This window comes from Colias eurytheme, chromosome 18, assembly GCF_061535395.1.
Source record: "Colias eurytheme isolate Ceu_HAF_F1 chromosome 18, ilColEury1 Martin Lab GWU primary, whole genome shotgun sequence".
In the NCBI taxonomy this organism is placed as follows: Eukaryota; Metazoa; Arthropoda; class Insecta; order Lepidoptera; family Pieridae; genus Colias; species Colias eurytheme.
Genome location: NC_142997.1, coordinates 4399811 through 4411853, shown reverse-complemented (window position 1 = coordinate 4411853; position 12043 = coordinate 4399811). Strand labels below are relative to the sequence as shown.

At 36.1% G+C, this 12043-nt stretch overlaps 2 protein-coding genes across 2 annotated transcripts in view; one reads left to right on the top strand and one right to left on the bottom strand.

Moving 5' to 3' along the window:
- Nucleotides 1–520, top strand: part of LOC149900573 (dynein beta chain, ciliary-like) — a 30510-nt gene extending 29990 nt beyond the window's left edge. Inside the window, exon 82 of the mRNA XM_090112704.1 lies at nt 411–520. Within this exon, the coding sequence (XP_089968830.1) occupies nt 411–510 (100 nt within the window). The 3' untranslated portion in view covers nt 511–520. The remainder of the gene's footprint in view (nt 1–410) is intronic.
- Nucleotides 521–1047: 527 nt separating this feature from the next.
- LOC149900572 (uncharacterized) lies at nt 1048–9673 on the bottom strand. The gene is made up of 8 exons (XM_090112622.1): nt 9443–9673; nt 8160–8439; nt 5756–5889; nt 5355–5527; nt 4994–5259; nt 2266–4858; nt 1775–2169; nt 1048–1696 (listed from the first exon to the last, which is right to left on the bottom strand). Exons 1-8 carry the CDS (start codon nt 9671–9673, stop codon nt 1398–1400), a joined length of 4371 nt encoding a protein of 1456 aa, XP_089968748.1. The 3' UTR covers nt 1048–1397.
- Between the last annotated feature and the right edge of the window lie 2370 nt (nt 9674–12043).

Sequence of the window (12043 nt, the reverse complement as noted above, 5' to 3'; positions counted from 1 at the left end):
AAAGGTCGGATGAAGTCTTCTTGCCCAAAACATTCTTAAGCCCAAAGTTTTCCAAAACATACGAGAAATGTATTTTCGTTTTCAAAGTTGAGATGGAACTTTCTACTAATATTATAAATGCGAAAGTTTGGAGAATGATAGTGAGGATGGATGTTTGTTACTCTTTCACGCAAATACTACTGAACCGATTAAAATGAAATTTAGCACACATATGAGTAATTTGGATTAACACATAGGATAGGTTTTAACCCATAAATCCCACGGGAATGGGAACTATGCGGGTTTTTCTTTGAAAACGCAAGCGAAGCCGCGGGCGGAAAGCTAGTCATTTATAAAACAGTTGTAATTAAGGTTAAGTTATCCATGTCATTTTTGAGGATTCTTACTAAAATTTTCTTCTTTATTTACAGTATGCGTGGACCAACATTCGTGTGGACGTTTAACTTAAAAACGAAGGATAAACCGACAAGATGGACTTTAGCCGGTGTGGCACTTTTACTCGGCGTTTAGAAGATTTGAAAACTCTTACCTATTAATGTTAATTTATTTATAGTTTTAGTTATTATTACTAATAAATATTTCATTAGATTAAATATTGTTTTTAATTACCTACATATCCTACATCCTTGGTCTTATAGAAAAGATAGATAGAGATGACTGCGCTATTTTACACTGTCGATATTTTGAGCAGATATAAATATGCTAGCAGAAGAGAAAAAGTTCACTGTATACTTCCATTTTCACAACACTTTATCCTCCCAACATTTCCATCTAGAAAAGCTAAAAGGCCTTAGATTGCTAAATAAAAGGCAGATGGAGCATGACTATCGTCCATTGTTCGTCGATATCAAAGAAAATACGAAATAAAAAGCAAATACAAACCTGCGCCGGTACTATATAGCCACACTATAAGCGCATCTAGTGTCGTGCGTCAAGAAGTGAAGTATGTAAGAAAGCAGGAGCTCAAGCAGGAGCCAGTGGCTAGAAGTTAATATTCGTCGAAAGTATACAAAAAAGAAAACACATATAAAGAATACAAGTCTTTTATTCTATAATGAGTATTTGATAACTCCTTGTCGGGTGCTGACAACATTTATCTACATCTAACTTGTGCTCTTTAAAACGTTATCACAGGAAGACTAGAACAACATAGAACAATCACTTTTTTCTCTTCATTCTTCTTAATTGTTTAAAATAAATAATTCAATATACGTATATATTATAATGCAATCTACGTCATTAGAAAAATATTTTTACATGGACGGAGTTTTATTACTGGGACATTAAATCACATACATTTTACAGGCAGTGCTTTGTAGCTTCATACTTTTCCATCATTATTGAGACGAACAACCAATCGAGTAAATAGTTATTATTTTATAATTTAAAATGATTAATTAGTCACTTCGAACACTCTTTACTTTAGCTGAAGTTGGTGATGCGTTGTCATTATCAGAGGGAGGTTCAGAGCCCTTCACAGTGAATGTTACATAATATCTCTTATTTTTGTCCAAACGTTCAGCTGGAAGTGCTATTAACTGTTTTTCTGTACCATGGGATACTTCTAGAGTAACGTGAGCTTTCCCTGAACTGGTAGAAGGTTTAGTGTTGATTTTTGGTAAAAAGTTCTTAGATTTCGTTGTTGGACCAGCTGTAGCAGGTTTCGGCATAGTATGATCATTCCACTTGTATGGAACTGAAAAGAAAAATTAAATAAATTGAAATATTTACATATAAAAGAATAAACAGCATATCTCCATCAATACAAACTTACTGTAAGCTGAACATGGAATACCAGTATAGGCATGAATTGCATGGAAACAACGATGTGTTTTACTAGTACATAGACATGGGTTATCTGGAATAGCGCTCATTTTATATAATTCACTTTCCCCATAATCAAAATCAATAGGTTTTTCCGGCAAATTATCTAAATGTTTCTTTCCGCTCCTTTGTAACTTTCGTAGGCTGTGATACAAGAATTTTTCAAAACTGCTGAATGAATAATCTGTGCTATTGTACGACCCCAAGCCTACATTAGCTAGACTTGATTTGTTATATTCGTCGATGGCCCGTTTAACCAACACAGCTTCGTTTGCTTTACTTGTTCTTATTTGCAACCGCTTGAGTTCTAGTAAGTGTTGGAAAATTTTTCTTTCACAATAGTACCTAAAAAAATTACAATCACTTATACATCCACCATCATACAAAGACAAACAATGTGGTTTCTGTGTAAATAGAAAATAGAATATGGATAATACAGACCTTCTCATATTCGTTTGTATACGTTGTGTGACTGATCTCATATCTACCGCATTTTTATCCCCTGGCTTCCTAACGGGAATTTTGCTGTCAGCTTTACCCATTAATTTTCCTCCTGATTTCCGTTGTGCATAATATGCATTCAGCCTAGGACTTATTATACAACGTTGAATTGGCCTCGGACTTGGCTCAAATCCGGAATCCATAACTCCACTAGACTCATATCCTCTTTCAGAATTTTCACTTTTTGACCGTATCGTGATACGACTTCTTGATCTACCTTTTTTTCTAAACCTTTTTCGTTTACCATTTGCTTCAGAATGGCTGTAATAAATTTCATTATCACTTACGCTCGGTACTCTACCGTATGAACTCTGATGTATTATTTTTTCATGCAGAACCTCTTTATCTTCGTCATAATAATTATCTTCTATGGTTGAACGTTTTTTTAAAATACCTGGACTAGATTCAATGACCCCAGCAGTTTCTGACAGCACTTTATAACTTTCAGTTTCATATATGCTACTTTTTCTACTACTAGGTTGACTATCTTTTAAAGATTTTCTTTGTAATTTTGGCGATGCATCTGTAAGTGATAAATTCAGATCAGTTACTTCAGACTCTTCGTCTTTTATTATAGATAAAATACCTTTATCAATTATTTGGCTACCGACGTTAGTAGTGTTATCTGGTGTTGATACCGTCTCAATGTTTTTGTCATCTAATTTATCCTCTTTTTTATATGCTACTTCTTCTTGAGATAATTTTTTGGGATCTACTGATCCGACTGAATCTTTTATTTTAAAAATCTCGTCCTTATTTGAAAATGACACACTTGGTGAACTTTTTTCTGGTGATCCTGTTTGATCATCTTTGGCATCCGGTGCTAGAGTAGTATCTTCGGGCATGTCTTTGCTTAACGAAGAAGACTTTTCTGGGCCCGATAATACTTGAAAAGATCTCTTCCGACTTGTTTCACTTGCGTTTGGTTCACCAGATGTGGATGACAAGCTATCTTTTTCTTTTTCTACATTATCTTCATTTACTTGGTTCGATTCTTGAGATTTGTTGTCTATTGTAGGTTGTTCTTCCTCCATAGTGGTAGGTTGGGGCTGAGAAGTGTCTTTTTCATCTATTTCTTTATCTTGAGGAGTAACTTCATCACTGTATTTTTGTTCTATTTCGGATTCCTTCGCCTCTTTTATTTCTGATGTGGTATCAAATGTTAATTTTGTTTCTTCCTTTTCATTGGTTTTTGTATCATCATGTTCAATATTTGCATCTTTTTCCTCCCCCATTACTTCTTTTGAATCGGTTTGGGTAACTGATAAGTTCGATGTTTCTATAGAGACATTATTATGGGAATCAACGGTGACGGTTAATTCCGAACTTCCATGTTGGCTTGATTCTCTTTCCATATGAATTTGAGCTTCAGTTATAACCATGTTGGTTTTAACTGAGACGGTATCGGTTTCTGTTTCACTTTGCTTATTTAAAGTGTGTTGATCCTTATTCGATTCTATTTCAATATCTTTTACCAGCGAAGGTTCGTCAAATGAAACATTACGTTCTATATTTTCCCTTGTATCACTATCTTTAATGTTATCGACATTTTTATACTTCACAATATTTACACTTTGTTTTAAATCATCATTCTCTATGTGTATAGAGGTCTTCTTACCCTTGCGTTTTGTACTACGCCTTTCACTTGATTCTGTACTGCTATCAGATGTAGAATTTGTTTTTCTTTTGTTTCGTTTTTTGTGACGTTTGTTTCTTCTTTTTTCTTGAGAACTAGATATTTCAGAAGAACTGTCAGAGATAGATCGATATCTTCGATGGTATCGTGGACTATTTCTGTTTCTTTTAGAAGGCTCACTTCTAGATCTGCTTTTATGTGATCTAGAGCCTTTCGTAATTTTTTGTTTATGATATGCATGATTACAACACGCTTCTATTTCAGAATCATAGCCATCACTAAAACTTTTTTGTTTGCTATCTATTAATCTCTTTTTACGCTCAGAATATTTATTTTCATAACGTTTTCGAGATTTTCTGTTATCTTCGGAACTATCAGAATTGAAGTCGCTGTCGTCTCTTATTCGTCTCCTTTCTAGTAGTGGGCTTGATACTTCCACAACTTCTCGTTTTTCTATTCTTATTTTGTCCCTTAAATCAATTTTTGTACTCGTTACACGTCTCGTTGGTAAATTTGAAATGGGAGTGTTATCAATTATAATTTGAGTATTCGGTAGTTTAGATGCAGGTAAACCTCCATGCATTTGTATATATTTAGCCGTAGATCGATGTCCTCGGATTGTTGCACAATCTAAAGGAGTTATTGGTTCATTCTTTGAAGATCTTGCTACGTAATTTACTTCTGCTCCACGGTCTAATAATAAACGGCAAAGATCGGCATTGTCTGTAGCAGCAGCAATATGTAATGGTGTTCGACCTTCGTGATTCGTGGCATTAACTTGAGATGGTCTTCCATCCAATAACCACTTAACTAATTCTCTACGACCCGATGCAACTGCTTCATGTAAAGGTAAATCACCCTTGGAATTACGCAACCATAAATTTGCGCCTCTTGCTCCTAAAAATAAAAACGTAACAAAATTTGGTAATGATGGAAATACAAATGTAGTGAAATGTGTCATAATTTAATAACAAGAAAAGATTGTTTTTTATAGAGCGAGCCCTTTGCAATTCTTTCTGCACATATACACACCGAGAATCCGCACCGTCTCTATCTGTCCCTTTGCAGCAGCGGTGTGTGCTGGACTCCGGCCTCTTCGATCTTGACGGTGAGCATCTGCTCCGTGTTCGAGCAAAGCTGATGTTGCATCAGCATGACCCAATGCCGCCGCGTAGTGTAGTGGTGTGCAACCATGAGAGTCCGCTAAGTCAACACGAGCTCCGCAAAGACCGACTAATGTCTCTAAAGCTTCAGTATGTCCTCTTGCTGCCGCACAATGTAAAGCTGTTAATCCATCCCTAAACAGAACAGACAATGTCATTCAATATTCAAAATAATTGAATATTGAATGACATTCATATACTATAATTATTTAAAAACAATTTATCTGTACCTATCTGCATCATCAACTCTAGCACCCGCCTGGTGCAGGGCCAATACAGCAGCGGCAGAGCCCGCAGACGCAGCCCAAAGTAATGGTGTGCGGCCATCTGCATCTCTCACGTCAACTCTTACATCGCCTTCTTTTACCAAAGCACGTAGGACTTCTAATGCCGCTCCACGACTCTGTAACAGTTACATTTTTGAGAAATTTAACCGAACTAAACAAACAGTTATAAGTTGAGAAAAAGTATGCAATAACAATTACTTTTGCATTGTGCATATAAACATTTTTATTGATACATTATTTTGGTTTATTGCACTTTATCTTCTTACCATATTTAATTTTGTGACGGGAGGATGGTTATAAATATATTCCATATTGAATATAAAACATAAAAAAACAAAACGTACTTGATGATCAGTAGCAGCTGGTGCGCCACACATCTGCGCGGCGTAATGCAGAGGATACCCGCCGTGTTGGTCAGGGGTAGCTGCGTCAGCGCCAGCCGCCAGCACGGCGCGAAGAGCACCGACCTCACCACACACTGAAATAAATATTGATAAAGTAATTTATACTAATATTATAAAGATGAAGAGTTTGTTTGTTTGTTCGAATGCACTAATTTCTAAACGAACGAACCTACTGGGCCGATTTGAAAAATTATTTCAGTGTTAGATAGCCCATTTATTGAGGAAGGCTATATATCATCACGCTAAGAATAACAGGAGCTGAGCAATGCGGGTGAAAAACAGTTACACAGCTAGTAAAATATAACGCGACTAGTGCCCAAAACAAGTTAAAAGCATTCAACATGAAGCACCGTCATCTTGATTGATGGCGTCGTTGATTGATGGTTATGTCCATGTTATTATGTCTTTAGGTAGGTTTAATTTTTTGTTAAAATTTATTTTTTAAAGTTAAAAAAAATATCTAATTGCATCCATTACATAACGAAACAAACGAAACGGTAAATTACAAAAAAAAAAAACATCCAAATCGGTTGAGTATGATTTGTATTTGATTTATTCTATACAAATAGGGGAGACCGGGTTTGGTTGTCTCACGGGTTGTTTGTCACAGCGGTCTTAACACAAAACTGAACTATCGAATAAGTCTGTTGAACAGCGTGGCAAGAGCGATACAGTGAAAACGCTGTCCCAACTTCGCGTCAGACCGCTCCGATCTGCCGTGAGGGCCTCACACGTGTTTATTGTTTTCGCACAGCAAAAGTAAATTTTTGTGCTGCTGTGTCGAACCTCGTAATTATACGTTCTTGTTTTACAGTAATAATCTTTCAGTTCATTTGATGATGATGAAATGTGTTTTATAATATCGTAGTATAGTTTTTTAGATATTCATTGATCGGAATTTATTTTCAATTTTATTTTCATAAAACGTGTTATGGGGCTCTTTGTCACAAATTTTCGGGGGCTGGTTGTCACCTATAAACCAGCCCCCTGTATGCGAGATGACTTTAATTGCGTTTTGAGGTTGTTTGTTTTAGCCGTAAATTTTCAATCAACACCGGAAAATCACCCTAACAAACCTGCTGGAAGTCCATCTGTCCTTGAGGACTCTATATTGACTCACGATTATTATTGTTTGCTAAAATTGTGATTGATTAATATTCAGACTGAAATAAAGACCGTAGACACGGTTTCATTTGGTTAAGAGTTCTTAATTAAAAATTATTCCGTAAAATTATAAGACCAAAGTGTGACTTTCTATTTATAAATTGCCTGTTATTTAGTACGTGACTACCTACCCTAGGCATTGTGACAACCATGCCTGACCCGGGGTTATAAGTCACATTTTTCTTTAGAGTGAAAATACAAAATATTTCTACAACTGATAATATTACACAAAAATACGTTTATTTATTTTGTAACAGAATAATTACACTATCTTTTGGTATACAAATATCATTCCTAAACAACGTATTTTGGAAGTTACATAAAAAAAGATAAAAATGTGACTTTCATCCCCGCTCTCCCCTATCTAATCATACTTATTAAAATGCTGGGTTTTTTTTATTGTTTATTCTAGCTATATAAGTTAGTAGGTATAAGTAAAAATTAACTTCATTATACTGCTTATTCACCTCATGAAAAAACCAAAGTTAGACTGGACCTAATAGTTTATGGCCGACATTGCAAGGTCATTTGTGTCGTTACTGTTATGTTACTGCGATTAAATTCGGCCCCTCGAATTATATCGTCAATCTCGACCTTTTGATTCTTAGTAACTTGGTTTCTAAGTCCTAGATATCCACGAGGCCCGAGTTCAAGGACCCGACCTTGTCCACCGCTCAATAATGTGGTGGCCGGACACCCACTACAATAAATCACCTAACTGCTACCAACAATTTCACTCGTGAATCGTTCAAATTCTGAATATGTATTTTCCAATATAAATAATTCAGTTAACTTTGAATTAGGTAATCGATTTTACTATTACTAAATTACCGGTGTGCTAGAAAACTATTAAGTCGATGAACAGGGGAATGACACCGCAAGATAACAAGTTAACTACACAAGTGGATGAAACCAGTAACCACTGATGGATTCAATCACGACATGTCGCAGTCTACGATGTTATCATTAGCAAATTAATAGCGTAGATATAGCAAAAACTGCTAACAATGAATAAGATAAGAAACTGAATTCTCTTCATTAATTTTGTTGCAGACTGGTGAAATGTAAATTTTTGAGTATAATAAAACTTTGAAATATCTCATACACCTCAGTTGATGTGCTTGAGATAAAACCGCATGCTTTGATAATAAAGGCATGAATAACATCGCGCCATGCGTACCAGTGGCCCAGTGAACAACGGTGTGGTGCTCGTTGTCTTTAGCGTTAACGTCAGCGCCGGCAGCAAGCAGGGTCTGTACCAAGGGAACGTTTCCGTGGACCACAGCGAGGTGAAGAGGTGTGAGGCCGTCGGCGTCTCGTGCGTCTGCAAGCGCTGGCGCTGCCATCAGCACGCGGTCAGCACACGCAGCACGCGCTGATTGGCTGGCCCCCGCGCCGCTTGACGCGCAATAGTGCAGCGCACTGCGTAGTCCACGATCACGGACGCGAATTGATAAGGGCTGTGGACGTGATATTGACTGATCAGTTCTTAAATAAAAGGTTACACTAGGCTGTAGTGTTATGTGACTCTTGTTTGATTAAAAATATTTCCAGTAATGTCTGAATGAATCATATATTTTTTTCAGCGGGAATCACAATTTTCCAAGTAACTAACAGGATGATTTTGGAATTTATTTGTTAAAGGCTAATTGAGTTTCAATGTATAGTTGTGTAACATAATAGAGGCATCCCATAAAATATTAAAATGTATCCTGCACATTTTGAGAAATCCCTTGAAGGGCAAGCTTTCGGAGAAGAAAATTGTTTGTGAATAGGAGGCATGTGTAACTAAGAGATTTTAATCATTGAAATAACTTTCCACTAACTTATATAATTTTCAATAATTTTGAAAATTATATAAGTTAGTTAAATAATTTTCATATGAATGACGTACATCTCTACGTATACATATTATTATTGATTTGAACAGCTCATAACTTTTATACTTAAAGAACGGGTGAAGTTTAACTTTCACCCCATCGCTTTCAATATGATTAAACGTGTGCGATAAACTGTAACTGTAATTGATACTGATATTTCATATTTATCGGCATTGCTATTTATTTTTATTTCTTTCAGATATAATGAAATGTATATTAGAAATACTTCACCACAGAATTATTAAAAGTACTAACTCTATCAAGTAGGTACTAACGTACCGACTACAAGAGCCCACATGAACGCATACATATACAGTATCAAAGGTGTATCGATTAGTGAAATGGTTATTCATGTGATTGGTTTAAAACGTTGAAGGAATCATTTGTGGGTAACATGACAGGTTGTTTACAAGGCAGTGCCTGCCCGTTGCTCCGCGTAACATCGCGTGCTTTGGTAACTCGCTAGGAGGTTGAAACATCGCCTGCAATTCATCTTTACACCAGTGCTTTTTTAAATTGATTGTGCACGTAAAACTATTCCATAATACTTTTTAATTACGTAAACGATTTCACAATAACTTACATCTTTATTCAGTATATCGACAACGGTCTTATAATCAGCTTGTTGACAAGCATACATCAATGGAGTACACCCTTGTGGAAGCGGAAGGTTCACATCGCCTTTTTTGTTACTGTATTTTTCGCGTTTAATTTTAGTGCTCTTGTCTAGAAGATCACCCTTTTTCTGTGTTTTAGGTTTTTTTAAGATGCTGGGGATGGGCTCGACCCGCCTGCCTGTGTTGAATTTGTCCATAACAATAAGGGGTTAAAACGGCTGACACATCGCAATCGTAGTGTGGGAGGTAAGAGGCGAGTCGCAACGAGCGGGCGCGGAGGGCGCGAAGCTACGACTGAGTGCTGACCGTGGACGGTGGACGGTGGAGCCCTCGCTAGAGCCTGGCCGGCGGCCGCCCACTGCCCATTCGGACAAAAATGGCGTTGGGCGGCACGCAATAACCTACCTAATCTAACTTATTGTACAAAACCAGGTCACCTTCTCATAAATTTATTGTGAAACTAAACTGTTAACCTGAAGATTGACGCCACTGCCAGGTCGACATTAGAAAAGATGATAAATTAATTTGTATGTAATTGTTTATTTTATTTCGTGTGCTTTACATATTTTTTTACTCATTATTATCGTCAACGTAAAACTCACGAATTAACCCAAAAGTTATGCACGAATGAAGAACAAGAAGAAGACCGTGCTATAGATATGATACAATGAAGTAAAGAAGTATTAATTATACACCAGTATTTCAACAATAGTAAGTTATCATAAATGTAACTGTACGGTCAATTTTCTTCATTGCGTTACACAAGGTTATACAAAACTTTGCGTTGTAAGGCGTCTATTAGGGTTATTATAGAACCATTATTTTGGAAGGCTTGTAGCTATCGGTTCTGTAAGGGTCTGATGCGTGACGTCAGTCCTGCACGCTACCAACAACCCCCGTTAGATGGTAATCGCGCCAACGTATGCCGTGTCTCAAATCAGATTAATTTGTTCATTACGTTTATAAAACAATATTTTTTTTATTTAAAATAATAATTTAAAAAATATATTCATGAGTTTTCAATCTATAGTGGTTTAAAGTTAACTCAAAAATGGAGCATTTTCGTAAATTTTCTAAAAAATCTTAGAGAAAGTGTAAGAAATGTTATAGTATGCTATATATTCGTGATCTACTCAATAAGTTCTTTCATTTGATACCCCACACGGCATGTTTTGGAAATTTTTATTTTTTTCTTTGTATGCCATATTTAATTACCGAGGTGCGGGGAGGGGGACCACAAAACTGGTTGGCAACATCTGTCTATAGGATGTCTGGGATCTATACAATATATATCAGAAGTCAGATTTAGGTCCGCTATTTTTGCAAACGAACATCTACTTGGAGCCTGCTCTAAATCCACTTCAGCGATGAACAATTTTTTAAGCCTTTTTCAATCGCAATTAAAATTTGGTGATATGCTCCTGTCACAAGTCAGAGGTAGATGTAAAGTGCACTTTTCAATTCTGAAATTGCTGTGTTTCAAATATAAATGTAGCACAGGAGCCCAAGAGAGGATTTTGGTATTTACTCGTGCGAGACAGATAAACGTATCGCAGCATCTCTACCATGCTAGCGGTCCGCCCGCCCCAGCTTCTCTCGTGGTAAAAAGTGCCTTTAGCACTTAAGGATCACGTACACATACACCGATGAAAGAATTGTGAAATCGGTGTAGTATTTCCTGAAATTTGCGAATCCAAAAAAATAAAGAAACTGCAGTATTATTTATTCGTTTATATTTAACCCCTATAATTTATACATAACCGAACAACGCGAACAGTGAGAAGTGAGAACCGGCTACAATTTTTCTTTAGATGTTTGATACAGTGATTTGTCGTTCATAGAAAGTCTAATGTATGATCCCACAATCACTTTAATTCCATCTACTTACTATAATAAGATTTGTTTTAATTACATTTATTTTTCATATCTAATCAATCCCAATTATTCGATTTAAAGTTGACTGTATGGAGTAGGTAAGTTTTACTTATATCGGGCCATATCTGTATAAATATTCATGTTATTTTAAGGCTTAGATTTATGTGTCACGGGTTTGACCCACTTTTTGTGTTATTATAACACGAAGCAAATAGTGGTCATAAAAGTAATTGGTTATGTATGTAATTAAGCGCCTAGCATATTTTTTATACACATAGAGCGAATAAGAAACGACGTTACATGATTTAATTAATTAATTTGTATGTTTTCTACATACACTTTAGGGATTATTATTTAAATACACCGCTTTATACGTACTAAAAGGTTTGAACATAGTGAAATTTAAGCATTAAACCTAGATCTAACTTGTAACTATCTCGCGTGAAATTCGCAAAAATTGTGTAGGTACCTTTCCTACAGCTATATGCTACACTTGAATACATAATATGTACATATTGTTTTTTATCGGTATATACCTCAATAGTTTTACTTTGTTATAATATGATGTAGGTCGCGTCTATAATGACCTACTTGCCTCACGATGTTTGCTCTCGTTGTGTGTAGTTCATCAATGTCTATATCCTGATGCGTGAGGAAATATTAAGTAAAGTGTACTGCATGCACAGTCATTA

Coding starts and splice junctions, on each gene's coding strand:
- LOC149900572 (XM_090112622.1), bottom strand. CDS start 9,673: ATGGACAAATTCAACACAGGCAGGCGGGTCGAGCCCATCCCCAGCATC. Junction 5,260..5,354: donor AGAGTTGATGATGCAGATAG/GTACAGATAAAT, acceptor TGTTCTGTTTAG/GGATGGATTAACAGCTTTAC. Junction 4,859..4,993: donor AGAGACGGTGCGGATTCTCG/GTGTGTATATGT, acceptor TTTTATTTTTAG/GAGCAAGAGGCGCAAATTTA.